The following is a 16063-nucleotide window of genomic DNA, read 5'->3' as shown; positions in this document are numbered from 1 at the left end:
GAAGCTTGGTGGCCACTTATTGAAGGAATATATATATATATATATAGTGTGTGTGTGTGTGTACAAGCATGCATTATTGAGAGTATTTATGCTCAGGTGTGGCTTACACACACACACACACACACAGAATTCTCACTTTACATAAGTGGATCATTTTGAAAAGCAGTTTTTACACAATGTGAATTTATCTATAGATGTAAGAAGGAGGCTCTGAGTCCATGGAGCCCAGGGAGCTGGCACATAGTTCAAGGACACATAGGGGTCAGAGACACAGAAGTGAAAGCAGTAGAAGTAATTTTGACTAGCCACGTGAGAGTCTGCCTGAACCAAGAGGAAAAAGGAGGGAACAGACACATTGGAGTTTGACATGGACACAGACAGGAAAGAGCAGGTGACATATGGGGTAGAAAATAGACAAGTAGTATCTGAGCTGAGAGAGAAGACAGTCACCCCGGGGGACACCTGAGCAGATGGATAAAGCCAGGCAATGATCTCAAGTCAAACCTGAATCTGACAACAGTGGCAATTCTTCTGCCTTCACTTGGAAGATTTTTTTAAAAAGATTTTTTTTGGGGGGAGAATGGTGATGGTAGTGATGTGTGTTATAGAGCAAAGAGCAGGAGTGAAGAGAGAAATCACAGTACTATACTGTGAAGTTAGCATGGATTTTTTTTTTTTGTTTTGAAATGTGAATTTCTTTCAGAATTCTTTATATAATTTGCATATTAAGAATTTAGGTAAAGTAAGAACTCTTTTGAGAAAAAGTAGGACTCTTCCTCACATAGGAATATGTGCTGGTGTCCAATGAGTCTTTCTATGGTAGGAAAGAACTTGTTGAATTGAAATGAAATTGAACCATAGGAACATTAATTGGACTCTTCAGAGATCATATTGTCCAACTCATAGTTGAGCAGAAATTCCTCCCAACAACTGTCATAAAACTTCTACTTGAGTGGAAGTGACTGCAAACCCAGTATATATTTTACAGACACTATGTATTTTAATATTTTATGTCTAGTCACATAGGCCCCCTCAGAATGGAGTAGACCATTAATATCAATAGAATGAACAGAATACTAAACACTTGTGTTCTTGTATCCTGCTAGTTATTTTTTATGTGTTACTCAGTTACTTGATGTAATTTCTTGATAAAAGAAACAAAGATTCAGTGCTTATGTTTATCTCAGAGGGACTTCTGAAAGTTTTAATGAAATAGTAGGCATTATGTGTCTTTACAACATTAAATACAATACTTAGGGGCTATTAAGGCTAGATGAGGCTAAGGTACCATTTGGCACATGATAGTACTGATATAATAAATGGTACTCTCTTGGAAACCAGAAAAAGCCTTTACAAAACTTACTTCACAATTCAATCTTTCTCTCAACTTTTCCATGGGAATAAGTTAGAATAAATAAAAAGCATTAGTTTTTATATATTGTTATTTCAAATTTCTGTAATACCTGTTGGTAAAAAACAAGATTGATTGAATTCTTCCCCCTTATTTTTCTCCTTATTACTGGACTTAGTACTCAAAGGCAATGGAATGACTGGATAAAAAGTGGATGAATCACAGAAATGAGGAACATGAGAGACCTATATAATCAACAAATTAGACAGTGATCCTTCAAATCATTGGGAATTGACAAAATGTTTCTTTTTTTTTTTTTCCTAAAGGACATTCAATATGAAATGTTTGTTCTCAATATTTTAGGATTCTAGACGAATTCATCTTTGTTTTTTCAATAGCATTGTTTTCTATTGTTATGATATGCTGACTCTTTTTCTGGTTCTTTGTTGTCTTTGTTGATTGGTAGCAATGAAAGCAGCTGTGCTCATTCAGAACTGGTACCGTTGTTACAAGGCTCGATTAGAATTAAGGAGGCGCCAGGCCCTGAACATCTTTGAGAACATTGAGTATGCAGATGAACAAGATCAAATGCAGGTCTGTACTTTTATCTAATTCTTTTTAAATTTAGTTTTTATTCTCTTCTTTTATAAATGCTTCTTTACAACTATCCCTTTTATTTTTTAAATATTCAATCTCCATAGTTCTTTTTCTGGATTCAGATGGCATTATCTGTCCAAAATCTATTGGGATCTCTTGGGATCACTGAACTACTGAGAAGAACCAAGTCTTTCATAGTTGCTCATCACACATTCTTGCTGTTACTGTGTATAATGTATTCCTGGTTCTGCTTGTTTTGCTCATCATCAGTTCAGTACATCTTTCCAGGTCTTTCTAAAACCAGCTTGTTCATCATTTTTTATAGAACAATAATATTTCTTTATCTTCATATACTAAAACTTATTCAGCCATTCTCCAGTTGATGGGCATCTATACTCATTTTCCAATTCTTTGCTACCCCAAAAAGAGCTGCTACAAACATTTTTGCACATGTGGGTCCTTTTCCCTTCTTTATGATTTCCTTTGGATACAGACGCAGTAGTGGCACTGCTGGGTCAATGAGTATGTACAATTTTGTAGCCCTTTGGGCATAGCTCCAGATTGCTCTCCAGAATGATTGGATCAGTTCACAGCTTCACCAACAATGTTTTTCTACATTTCCTTCAACATTTATCATTATCTTTCCCTGTCATCTTAGCCAATCTCAGAGTACAATCTATCTTCTAAAAGAAAAAAAAGAATCACGTATAAATAACACATATTTTTAAGCTTCTACTATGTGCCAGATACTGTGTACTAGGAACTGAAGAAGAATGGGACATAAAATAAATATAGGTCAGAATAAATTTTCATTTTATTTTATTTTATTATTTAATAGCCTTTTATTTACAGGATATATACATGGGTAACTTTACAGCATTAACAATTGCCAAACCTCTTGTTCCAATTTTTCACCTCTTACCCTCCCCCACCCCCTCCCCTAGATGGCAGGATGACCAGTAGATGTTAAATATATTAAAATATAACTTAGATACACAATAAGTATACATGACCAAAACATTATTTTGATGTACAAAAAGAATCAGGCTCTGAATTATTGTACAATTAGCTTGTGAAGGAAATCAAAAATGCAGGTGTGCATAAATATAGGGATTGGGAATTTAATGTAATGGTTTTTAGTCATCTCCCAGAGTTATTTTTCTGGGCATAGCTAGTTCAGTTCATTACTGCTCCATTAGAAATGATTTGGTTGATCTCGTTGCTGAGGATGGCCTGATCCATCAGAACTGGTCATCATCTAGTATTGTTGTTGAAGTATATAATGATCTCCTGGTCCTGCTCATTTCACTCAGCATCAGTTCGTGTAAGTCTCTCCAGGCCTTTCTGAAATCATCCTGTTGGTCATTTCTTACAGAACAGTAATATTCCATAATTTTCATATACCACAATTTATTCAGCCATTCTCCAACTGATGGACATCCATTCAGTTTCCAGTTTCTAGCCACTACAAAAAGGGCTGCCACAAACATTCGTGCACATACAGGTCCCTTTCCCTTCTTTATAATCTCTTTGGGATATAATCCCAGTAGTAACACTGCTGGATCAAAGGGTATTAAATTTTCATTTTAAATTGAGATAAACTGGCAAATAATTTCCTTCAATGCTTTTGACAAATGACTACATAATTTATAAGCAGGATGAACCTCAGCTACTAATGGACAACTCTAATAGTAGACATTAAACCACATTTTCCTGTAACTATCTCAGAATCAATTAAGGAGTGAATTAAGTGGATGATGTAGGAGAAAGATAATACTTGATTCTTGGAGTTCACAGAATCATGGAATGATAGAGTTGAATGAATTATTTATATTAAAACTTTTTTTTTCAAATGAGAAAACTAAAGCTCAAAGAATTGTAGTGACTTAGTCAATGTTGCATAGTTAGTGACAGAGTTGGTCTTAGAGCTCAGGTCTTGTTCTGGCCCCTTACTGTCTTGGTTGTACCAAAAAAGATAATCAGAATCAAAATCATTTTTTCAATTTTGACTTTCTCATAAATTAGGATTTAGGGGAGAGTTGCCTTATAGAAAAATAGAAATTACACTTTTGTTTTCCTACTTGCACAGTGCTAAGCACATAATACATGCTTAAATTACACACTTAATTCTTTTTAATTTTTGATTTGCAAAGATTGTTGTGCTTGATTCTTCCTTGTTGTTCACTCCTCTCCTCATATCTAATACATTACTAAGTCTTGCTAATCCTACCTTTACAACATTTTTGATTTCCATCTTTTTCACACATAACCCCCATTTTAATATTGACCCCTATTACTTTTGGCTTGAAATATTAAAATATACTACTAACTAGTCTCCCTGCTCCCTCTCCAATCCTGCTTTCACACAAGTACCTAATTAAGTTTTCTTAGCATAAATCTGACCATGTTGCTATCCTACTAAAAATTCAGCAGTTCCCAATGTTTTTGGGATTAAATGCAAAATCCTCAGGCTAGTATTTAAAGCCCTCTTAATATAGCTGTCATGTCTCTTCATAGTCTTCTTTCATTTTTATTCCCTTTTGCACACTATCCATTCCTGTTCAATTGGCCAATTAGCTATCTCCAATATCTGACAACTCCCATTTGTGTGATTGAATAAACTGCTTTCTCATGCTCTCTACCTGACTTCCTGAAAAACACAGGTCATATGCCACCCATTTCATGAAGCCTTTCCTGATCTTCCCAGTTGTCACTGACAAAAAAAAAAAAAAAAAATAGTGCTAACATTTAATTTAACAAGCATTTATTAAATATCTACTCTGTGCAGCAATACTGTGTGGTATTTAAAGACAAAAATTGAAATAGTTCCCTCAAGGACTCTTTCTTTTCTTTTCAGGTCATGTCTTAGGTGCCTTTATCTCCATATTACTTCTTTATTATTGGTGTTTTCTTGTATTTTACTAATTTTCCACCCATCATTCATGAGTTGAGATTTTGTGTTGGGATCAAACTCTGCAAGGAATGATGGGGTTTTGTTTGGTACTAATTCATACTATCTAAGTGCTGGGTAATGTGTTGCTATATTTTTCAAATATTAACTTGTCAAAATGATTTGATTCAAGGTATAATCTTATTGTTGCTCTTTAGGGTGAAACCTGGTTTCACATCAGTGCTACCCAGCTGTAGGATTCAGAAATCCTTGGCTAGACCCAGATTCCATTTCATAGTCCCTCAATATATACCTCTATGTTCTTGCTCTATGCTTCCTTTGTTGCCCCTGATCCCCAAACAAAAACACCTCTAAAAGGTATGCATGGGACTTGGCTTTTATTTCTGGACCCCTTCCCTGTGCCTGAAGTCTTCTAGTGTGTTTTTGTGTAGACTTGGACTGGAAAAAAATGTCCCTAATATTGTTTTTCTCTTACATTTCTTGATGTACTTGCTCTGATGCTTGTGAGAGTCTCTTTTGCTTCTATTCACTCTATCATATTCTGGAGAGTCCTGTACTTCTTCTCAAAACATTCCTTTAATTTGGTGGCTTCTCTTCCTTTTCCTCTTAATCTCATTAGTAAAAAGAAGGAATTTGAGTAGATAATCTTTTAAGACCTTTCAAGTTCTGTATTTGTGACTCCATTTCATTCCCCAAAATTCTGTCCTTGGCCCTTAACTTTCAATATTGATCTCAACAAATGAATCTTATGTGCAAATAGATAGTGTTAGACCCTGGGGAGATACAGAGCTCATGGAACTCTATAACTAGTTGGGAGATTTAAAATCTACACAAAATAACTATAAGACAAAATGGTAAATGACTAAGTTTATAAATAACTAAGTACAGTGTTTTGAAAGAATAATTGGTGGGGTGGAGAACATCTGAACAGGAATTCCTGTGTGGTCCTTAATTAACCAGGTACATTTTTAAAAGGAGGGAGATGTTATATATGGTGGGTATTTTAGGTATAAGAAAGAAGATACCTTTTCAACAATGAGGTGATTCAAGGATATTCCCATAGACTTGAGATGAAAAGTGCCATCTTCATGCAGAGAGAGAACTATGGAGATTGAATGTGGATCAAAGCATAATATTTCACCTTTTGTGGTTGTTGTTTGCTTGTTTTTTTTTTTTTTCTTTCTTGTGTTTTTTTTCCCACTTTTTATCTGATTTTTTTCTATTGCAGCATGATGAATACAGAAATTATGTTTAAAATAATTACTCACGTTTAGTCTATATCAAGTTGTTTGCTGTATTGGAGGGGAGGAGAGGGAGAAAAATTTGGAACACAAAGTTTTGTGAAAGTGAATGTTGAAAATTATCTTTGCATGTATTTGAAAAAATAAAATACTATTAAAAAAGAAAGCATAAACCAAAAGTTAGGCAATGTAAACTGTATGAAGGGATTGCAAGTAGTGTAGTTTGGCTGGAGCAGAGTTGGAGGGTATGGTGTGGGGAAAAAAAGTAGAGTTGTACCAGAGTTGTACCAGGCAGTGAAAAGGCTTGAAAGTCAATTCAATGAGTTTTAACTTTATCTAATAGTAAAAAAAAAAAAAATTTTTTAAAGTTTTTCAATAGGGGAGAGATAATCAAATAGATGCATAATTCAGTTTAATTCAACAAACATTGTCTATTTTATAAGAGATGACATGCTTCCTCCCATTTCTACCAAACTCATTCTTCCTTCTGGCTTCTATTTTTGTCAATGGTGCTATCATTCCCTTAGTTAACAAGGTTAAAAATCTTGGGGTTATTTAAAAAATTTTCACTCTCCTTCATGCCTCACATTCATTTACTTATCAAGCTCTGTCAATGATAACTTCACAGTCTTTGAAATCAGTCTCTTTCTTTCCAATTCTCCTGCTACCATTTTAGTACAGACCCTCATTATCATCTGCACAGTATATTGTGCATATATATAATAATTACATATATAATAAGCTATTCTTATTACAATAGTTTCCAAGCTTATTTTTCCATCTCCACTCTCCTCACTCTTTAGCCCATCCTCCACATAGCTGCAAGATTAATCTTATTTATGTACATATATGAGCATATTGCTGATGGTGCTCAAAGCCCTTCACTTGATTACCTAAGGAGTTTAACCTCTTTAGTTTGTTTGGCTTTCAAGGAACTTCATAATCTAATACCACTTTATTTTCCAATATTCTAACAAGAATACTTACAATTTATATAGCTTAATATTTTTTACATGACACAATAAATATTTGCTTGTTTATAGAAAAAGGAACTTTTCTATTTAATAATAATATATTAATTAATATTTGTCTGTGAAAGTAGGAAGGACCTTCTCTATTTAATGATAATTCCATTAATGTTTGTTGGTAGAAGTTGAATCTTCTATATTTAATAATAAAGAATAATATTTATTTATCTTTAACAATATATCCACTAATATTTGTTTATAGAAATTAAACTTTAATAATATATCCATTGACATTATAAACAATTCTTAATGTACATTGTTATAGCAGGGTACTTATCCTTTCAAAATCTTTCTTTTCAATTACTGAAATTCTTAGTAAACAAGTATTTTTTTTTAGCATTTTCTAATTGTGTGACCTCAGGCAAGTTACTTAACCCCCTGTTTGTCTCAGTTTCCTCATTTATAAAATGAGTTGGAGAAGGAAATGGCAAATCATTCCAGCGTCTTTGCCAAGAAAACCCCAAATGTGGTCACCAGAAGTTGGACATAACTGAAAATGACTAAATTACAATAAAATCCTTCCAGACTTCCAAAGGATTATAGTATCTCTTTTTAATGATATGAGGAGGAGTATTTGGTTGTTCGGATATAATTTTGATAGATTGTTAAGTGCCTTGACAACAGAAACTGTTCTTTCTGAAGTTTGTATTCCCTCTTGCACTGGATATGGTACAGTTATTTTTTATTGCAACGTTAGCAGCAACTGACTTAGAATGGTGAAATTTCTGTGTCTTTAAAGAAGGCTGTTATAGAAGAAACATATTCCTCCTTCTATCCTTCCTTTTGCCCTCAAAGCAAAAAATAAATATAAAGATCTAAATGAAGATGTTTGTAGTTTTAGAATTTTGTGAGTGGAATGACGTTTTTCTTTTTCTTTCTTCTTCTTTTTTTTTTTTTCAGCTAGCCAAGTTTTTCGCCTTCATGCTGGAACACTATGTAAAGAACAAATCTAGTGCAGGTAGGAAAATAAGTTGAAAATAAAATTAAGAAATTATTTTGATTTGCAAAGTGCTTTACTTATGTTATCTCATTTAATCCTCATAACAATCCAGGAGGGATTATTCTCATTTTAGAGTTGAAAAAACCAAAACAGACACAAGTTAAATGACTTGCCTAGGGTCAGGAATAAAGGTGAAGACTATTGGAATTCATGCTTTCTGCCTCCAGATCCAGTTCTCTTTCCATTACATCACCTAGATGCCTATGGAGAGGAAATAAGGGAGAACCAAGTTATTATTTAGGATGACTTATTTTTTATTTTAAATATATTTTCATATTTTTCATGCTATGCAAGAAAAATCAGACCAAAAAAGGAAAAAACCATGTGAAAGGAAAAAAAAAACCAAAAAGTAAAAATATTATGCTTTGATCTGTATTTGGTCTATATTCAGTCTCCATAGTTCTCTCTCTGGATGCAGATGGAATTTTCCATCTCAAGTCTATTAGACTTATCTTGAATCACTTCGTTGTTGAAAAGAGCCGAGTCTATCACTTTTGATCATCATATATTCTTGTTACTGTTTCTCTTGGTTCTTCTTACTTCACTCAGCATCAATTCATGTCTTTCCAGGCTTTTCTGAAATCAGCTTGACATTTCTTGTAGAACAATAATATTCCATTACATTCATATATTATAATATTCAGCCATTCCCCAATTGATGGATCATCTATTATTTTAAAAATTTTGCATATATTGAAATACTAAGAAAGAAAAGAGACAAGTAAGTGATGAATTCAATGGAAAAAATCAGTCTAATTGGTTGATTTTTGTGCTATAGATTAAACACTGAATTATTGACTTTTTCACTTTTCAGAAGATTATCATGATCTTATAATATTAATAGCTTGCTTTTTTACATAGCAATTTAAAGTTTAAATATACCCTATGAGGTAACTAGTGTAAGCATCATTATTCCTGTTTTATAAATGACAGGATTCAGGTATAGAGCTTAAATGACTGGAATGGGGTTGCATAAAATTTTCACATACCAGCCCACACAACTAACAAATGTCAGAGCCAGAATACAAACTCCAATTTCTTCTGACTCTAAGATTAATGCTCTTTTCATTTTATCACATTGCCTTTGGTATAATCTTACCTCCACAGAAAATAATGTAATGATGTGATTTTTTGAGGACCTAATGTTAATGGTATTGATGATACTGGAAGAAAGTAAGTGACTGACTGGGAAAGAAGGCAACAGCTATCATGTCATATAATATCAGGGTCATAAATAGTTAACCAATAAACAGTTACAATCTAGAAGTCATGATATTTTGAAATGGTGCACATAGCAAGATGTGTGAAAATGGTCTATTTCAGGTGAATGTTATTAAATATGGTTGATCCTGTTTTTATCTTTCTTTTTTTTGCTATGGGTACTTTTGGACCTTTAAGGCACATTAAGGTACATATGGTATATTAAGGTTATATATTTATATAATTTCATTTGATCATTATAATAACCCTGTGGGGTACATGCTTCTATTGTCCCTATTTAATAATAATGATGATGATGATTATAGCTAAAAAATAGAATACTATTTTATTTGATTTGCACAATACCATTAGGAGCTGGGTGCTATGATTATCTCCCCCTCCCCCACTTTATAGATGTGGAAACTGAGGAAGACAGAGTTGAAGTTACTTGCCCAGGGTCATACAATTGGTGAGTGAGTGTCTAAGGTTGCATTTAAATGCAAATCTTCCTGAATGCAGGTACACTGCTCTTCCACTAAGCCACTTAGCTGACATTTTATATGTAATCCCAGGTTTCTAGCTGGAACATTTTGCTGGAGATTCTCCTAATTGATGGAGAAAATGATGATGTGACTATGTGTGACAGTTGGAGGGGCTGTATTGGTGCAAGAGACAAGAGACATTTTTCATTCCTTTACATGTCCATCAATTTCCAAAGTCTTTCTCTTTTCTCCAAAAGAAATGGAACTACATGTGGATTTTTCAAAGATGGAAGGAATGATTCTCCTCTCCAAAGCTCTTGTAACAATACCACCCTTCTCCTAGCCATGCAGGATTAATTACTATTACCAATTTCTCCTACCAATCAGGAAAATTTTAGGCAAAATATTCCAGACTGTAAAAAAGGTTTATATGATTTCCTTTTATCACAATTTCCCTTTATCACATACCCATCAGGAAGCTGAGATTAAACGAGGTTAAGTGACTTGTCCACATCAATATAGATTATAAATATCTGGAAAACTCATTCTATAGGAATGGAATTTTTGTAAATTTCTGTTTTACAAATAGACTCAAAGGCCAACACTATATCCACTATTACACTTGATCTTTCATTATTCACCAAGAATATGTAACTAAAAAAACAAATGAAAATCTAAATGTATTTCCTAGGAGGCAATCTCCAGATATAAAAGCACATTACTTTTTTTTATCTGACTTCCCATTGTTTACTCCATTCAGAATGCCCTTGGTATTTTATGATATCCTTGTAAAAAGTGCTACCTTGATAAAAGTTCTTTCAAGACTGGTGGGAAGGATAATGTTTTAATGATAATGATTTGAAACCTCCCTGCAACTTTCTCAAATAGACTAAAGTGTTTAATGATCCATGGAAGCTTTCTTAATAATGAGTAGTTCCTGAGACCAAATTTGTTGGAGAGAGAAAAAAAAGCCTTTCTCATTCTATTTGTTGAAGATCTCGTCAGGCAATCAATCAATTTCTCTTCCTCATCTTCAGTAAAGTGATTTCTAAAAGGAAATTTAATAATGAACAAATGTATTTATCTTATCTCTATTAATGTTCATTAATTTTTATGGCTTATTCAACTGATAATTCATAATCTTTCAATTTTCAATGTTAAATATATAGAATAAAACTGAAAATTTCTATATTACTTAAACTATAATTAAGCTACCAATGATCTTTTGAGAAAAACTTAAGGTCATCTATCACATTTAAGAATTTAGGTAATATATGACTTCTTATAGTTTCTAAATTTTTTATAATAATTAAAATTTTCTTTTTTCTCACACTATTATTTCTGAGAATTGAAATAAAAACTAAAAGAACATATTCTCTGCATAAAATTTCTGGCTAAATTTAGGGCCATTTCTATATTTTCTCACTGATGTCAATTTTTCACTTTGAATTGGTAATTTTTAGAATGAAATTCGACTTTATATTCAGCAATGTTTCCTATTATTTCTTAAAAATTAAATTGATGTTTTATTTTTTTATGCATTAATCATTAACCAATAACACCACTCTACTTTCTTCTTTTACAAAAGCAATGACTATATTAAAGTAAAATCATCCAATGTAAGTAGTTACATGATTGATAGAACGTATAATATTCAAGAGACCTATTCCAACATTAGTCATATAGAGCTAATATTGGTCATTATATTTTATCTGTGTTATTCTTTCTATTCATCTTCATTTATGTTACTATAGTCACTGAACTTAGTGATTTTCATGAAAATCTAGAGAAGTATTTAAAAGATCTCAGATTATTTTTTTTTCTTGGTTACTTATTAGCTTTACATGGAAAGTAGGATTGATTAACAATCAATAATAGCTATTAAAATATATTTTTTCTTCTCAAAATTGTTTTCTATTTATTACTGAGTATCATGGGACTGTTTAAGTGGATTAATTTGGTCGGATGGGCCAAAGTCTTGTTGAAGCTAATATGTCAGATTTTATCTTTTTATAGATTAATTAATACCCTAATGGAAAAACATTGTCCAAAAGTCAAAACTTACACTTATCATTTCAGCCAAACATTTTTAAAATGTATGCTATTAGTTACAAAGCAAGGGAGTGTGGATTGCTCTGAATTGAAAAAACCTATCATTATTCCTGGAAAATAATATAGCAGCTATTTTTCCATCTTTTGCTTATATGCCTCGTTCTTCCCATTCCAGATCCTGGCAACAATTATTTAACAGATATTTATCCTTCTGTCAAGGAGTTTAGTACCAGGGTCTCAGTCTTTATCTCTATCCCAATGTCTGTCTTTAAGGGATTTTAACTTAGATATCATGTCTCCTCAGGCACCCTAGCCCTCTCAATTCATCAATTGTCTCAACTCCCATCACCTACTCCTTAGCATTTTAAAAAGATGGTTAAATCCTTAATTCCAATTTATCCACAGTATTTTACTTCCATGATCAAGAAATCTAATAAAACCTTATCCATCTATTACCATCTATCTTTCTCTATGCCTTACTCCTCCTAAATCTGTCCTCACTGTACCTCTAGTCTCTTCATCTCCAATACTTTACCAGACTTTTCTGGCTTTACTTTCCTATTTTCCCAACTTTGACCCTATATTTATTTAATTTTTTAAAGTTGTACAGTACAATCATTTTAAACATATTTTCATATGAGACATGTTGGTCTTTACCAAAGTCAGAACAAGGGGGTTGGGGGGAACCATGAGAAAGGGGGGGAAAAAAAAAGGCCAAAATAAAGATGAAAATAGTAAGCTTTAATTTGCATTCGGTATCCATAATTCTTTATCTGGATTCAGATGGCATTTTCCATGCAAAGTCTATTGGAACTGTCTTGGATCATCATATGCTGAGAAAAATTAAGTTTATCATAGTTGATCTACACACAGAATTCTCACTATTATCACCGTCTCCTAAATTACTACAGTTCTTCATATGCCTCTCATACCATTCACTTTCTTCAGTTTTTATCACCTTATCTCTGATTTACTGAGAAAAGAAAGTTCACTTTCTTAAGTGTTCTCCTTTTCCTTTTCTCCATATCTCAAACCCCCTCAATATCATCTCCTTTTTTCTCCTCCTTTAGCCTAGTCTCTTATGAAAGGCCTCTTTATCAAGGTTATCCCTTCCACTAATACCTTTGATCACATCTTCTCTTGTCTTCTGTCAATTGCTCTCACAATTATCCCCCCTTTTATCCTTTTCTCTCATCCTTTCCTTCCTTGATGTTTATAAATATGCCTAGGTCTTCTTATCCTAAAAATAATCATTTGCTCCTACCATCCTTTATGCTTTCAAGCTATAGATTTCTTTTTTAAGGTCAAACTTTTAGAGAAATTTGTCTATCTTTATTTCTTTTTTCACACCTTAACCTCTTTTAATTTGATCTGTACCTCTTCACTCAACTAAATTACTGTCTTCAAAGATATCAATTATCTCTTGATTGGTGAATCTGATGGTCTTATCTCAATCCTTATTCTTGTTACTTATATGACCCAGATCTAGCAAATATGGTATTTATACCTGAACAGAGAGAAAAAAGTAGAGACCTATATCCCTAACAAATATTGATACAAAAAAAATTTAAATAAAATGTTAGCAAAGAAGCTACATTAACATATCCCAAAGATTACTTATTATGACCACATAAGATTTATACCAGAAATGCTGAGTTGGTTAAATATTTAACAAAGGTATGAATATACCTGACCATATCAATAACAATCACAAAATCATATATCAGTATATTCAGAAAGAGGTTTTAACAAAATGCAAAACTCTTTTATGCTAAGCACTAGTTCTAGAAATGTTAACTCTGACAATAAGATAAGAAAAAAATTGAAGGAATAAGCATAGGCAAAGAAGAAATAAAACTATCACTTTGTTCATATTATATGAAGCTTAGAGAACTCTAGAGATCTAATCAACTAATAATTTAATTAAAACAATCGTGTCAGCAAAGCTTCAGAATATAAAATAATTCCACACAAATCAGCATTTATTTCAGTATGTTATATACCTATCTGTTCTTCTGATCAATCTCTTTATTACTAATGAAATCCAACAGGAAGATATAGAAGGAGAAGTTACATCTAAACTAATTATAGAAAGCAAAAAACACTTGGGAATATACCTCTCAAGATATGCAAAGGAATTATATAGATACAAATATAAAACATTTTATGAAAATTAAAACATAGCTCAATAATTGGAGAAATATTAATTGTTCATGGATAGGTTGAAACAATATAATAAATATAACCAAATTACTTAAGTTTATTTACCTGATCAGTGCCATACCAATTAAACAAGCAAAAGAATACTTTATAAACGTAGGAAAATTATAAGAAAATATATCAGGAAGAAAAGTAAGGCCAAAAATGTAAGGAAATAATGAACAAAGTAGGAAAGCAAGGGATCTAATCATGCCAGAGGTTAAACTATACTTTGTGGCAGTAATAATCAAAATTATTTAGTATTCATTAAAAAATAAAGAGATTGATCAGTAGAATAGACAGGTATATAACAGAATGAAGCAAATATAGTAGCTTAATAATTGATAAATCCAAAGTCCCCAAACTAATGGAATAAAGACTCAGTATTTGGAGAAAATAAAAGACTTATGGGAAAATGTGGCAATATTCTGGCAAAAATTAGGACTAGACTAACACTTTACACCATACACCAAGATAAGTTTCAAATGTATAATGCACTATATATCAAATAAATGTTAATACTATAAACAAATTAGAGGAACAAGGAAGAAACTACCTTTCAGATCTATGACTAATAGAAGAGTTCATAATCAAATAAAAGATACAAAGAATCAGAGAAGATAAAAAGGAAAATTTGGATTATGTAAAATTAAATTTTTATTTACAAATCCAAAGTAGTTAAAATGAGAAGGGAAACTACTGGGGATAATCATTTTTAAAAATCTTTCTTATTATTCCTCTTTCATCTGATTCCTTCTCTCCACTCATACAGCTACTATCCTAGTCAAAGTCTCCATCAACTCTTGTTGATTGTTGCAGTAGCTTCCTAATTTGTCTCTTTGCCATTCCATCCTCCACAGAGCTGCCAAAGTGATTTTTCCATAAGATCAGATTTGATCATATCACTTTTCTACTCAACTTTACTAACTACCTATTGCTTCTGTGATAAAATATAAATGCCTCTGTTTAATTTTTATAGCCCTTCAGATACTTGTCCCAACCTATCTTTCCAGATTCATTAGACATTATTCTTACTTCTGTACTCCGTAATCAAGCCAAACTGTTCTTTTTTTCTATTCCATTTCTATGCCTTTGCATTGGTTATTCTGCATGTCTGGAATGTGTTCCTTATTTACCACCACTACAAAGAATCCCTCTTTGTTCAAGCCATACTCCCAAAGCTCATGTTGCCTTTCCCAAACTTTCTTGTATATAATTACTTTTATTTGTATTTATTATTATATTTATTATGTGTGTATAGATATATATTTGTTGTCTCCCTTATAAGAAAATAATCTATTTGTGAGTAAGGATTATTATTTTTAAAGATTTACATCCCTAGTGCCTAGCCCAATGCTTGGCTTATAGTAGTTGTTTATTTGATACTCATTGAATAATTAATTGATTTAAATAAAATAAATAAACTCAAGCAAAGCAAATCAATACATTTCCTGGGGATCTTCATTCTTTACTTGCATAATAGGTATTATAGCTATTACTATCATTTTACTGAGGCTCAGACATCTTATCACAGAATCTCAGAAAAGACATTGTTTTATTTCATCAACACACCTGAATAAGAATCTATTTTACAATTTTCTAACAAATTGGTCAATCTAGTCTTAAACCAAAACTGCTCAGAGTCCCCTTGTTTGGCCAACATTTGGTCCCAAGCCAAATCGTAGGTGGTCATAGTTTAGTTCTGATTGACTCAGAGTAAATGCAAATAGTAGTCATTTCTGTTTGGGCTAGAAAACCAGAAGGTCTTCCTCTCCTAGATTTATTCATTTATTTATTTGGATTTTTTTTTTTTTTTGACTAGGCCTTAATCACTAAATGGGTGTGGCCTCAGTCAAATTGAGACCTATTGCAAAGGCCAAGGTCCCCCATTGCATCCAGGGCCATCTCTAGCCATCCTGATCTATATCTAACCAGTGGTTCCAGAGGAGAAAGTAAAGCAGAAGACCTTACACAGTCTTCCCTCACTTAAATCTAATTCACC

General features: G+C 32.5%; 1 protein-coding gene across 4 annotated transcripts in view; it reads left to right on the top strand.

Moving 5' to 3' along the window:
* Positions 1-16063, top strand: part of PPEF1 (protein phosphatase with EF-hand domain 1) — a 156366-nt gene that overhangs the window by 42479 nt on the left and 97824 nt on the right. For all 4 annotated transcript variants that reach the window (XM_031958915.1, XM_031958914.1, XM_031958913.1 and 1 more), the window contains exons 4-5: positions 1818-1945; positions 8029-8086. In XM_031958915.1, coding sequence (XP_031814775.1) covers positions 1818-1945; positions 8029-8086 — 186 coding nt within the window. The remainder of the gene's footprint in view (positions 1-1817; positions 1946-8028; positions 8087-16063) is intronic.

The sequence above is a fragment of the Sarcophilus harrisii genome, chromosome 3 (assembly GCF_902635505.1).
Source record: "Sarcophilus harrisii chromosome 3, mSarHar1.11, whole genome shotgun sequence".
NCBI lineage: Eukaryota > Metazoa > Chordata > Mammalia > Dasyuromorphia > Dasyuridae > Sarcophilus > Sarcophilus harrisii.
Note: the sequence above shows the minus strand (reverse complement) of the source record. Positions and strands in the feature narration are given on the sequence as shown.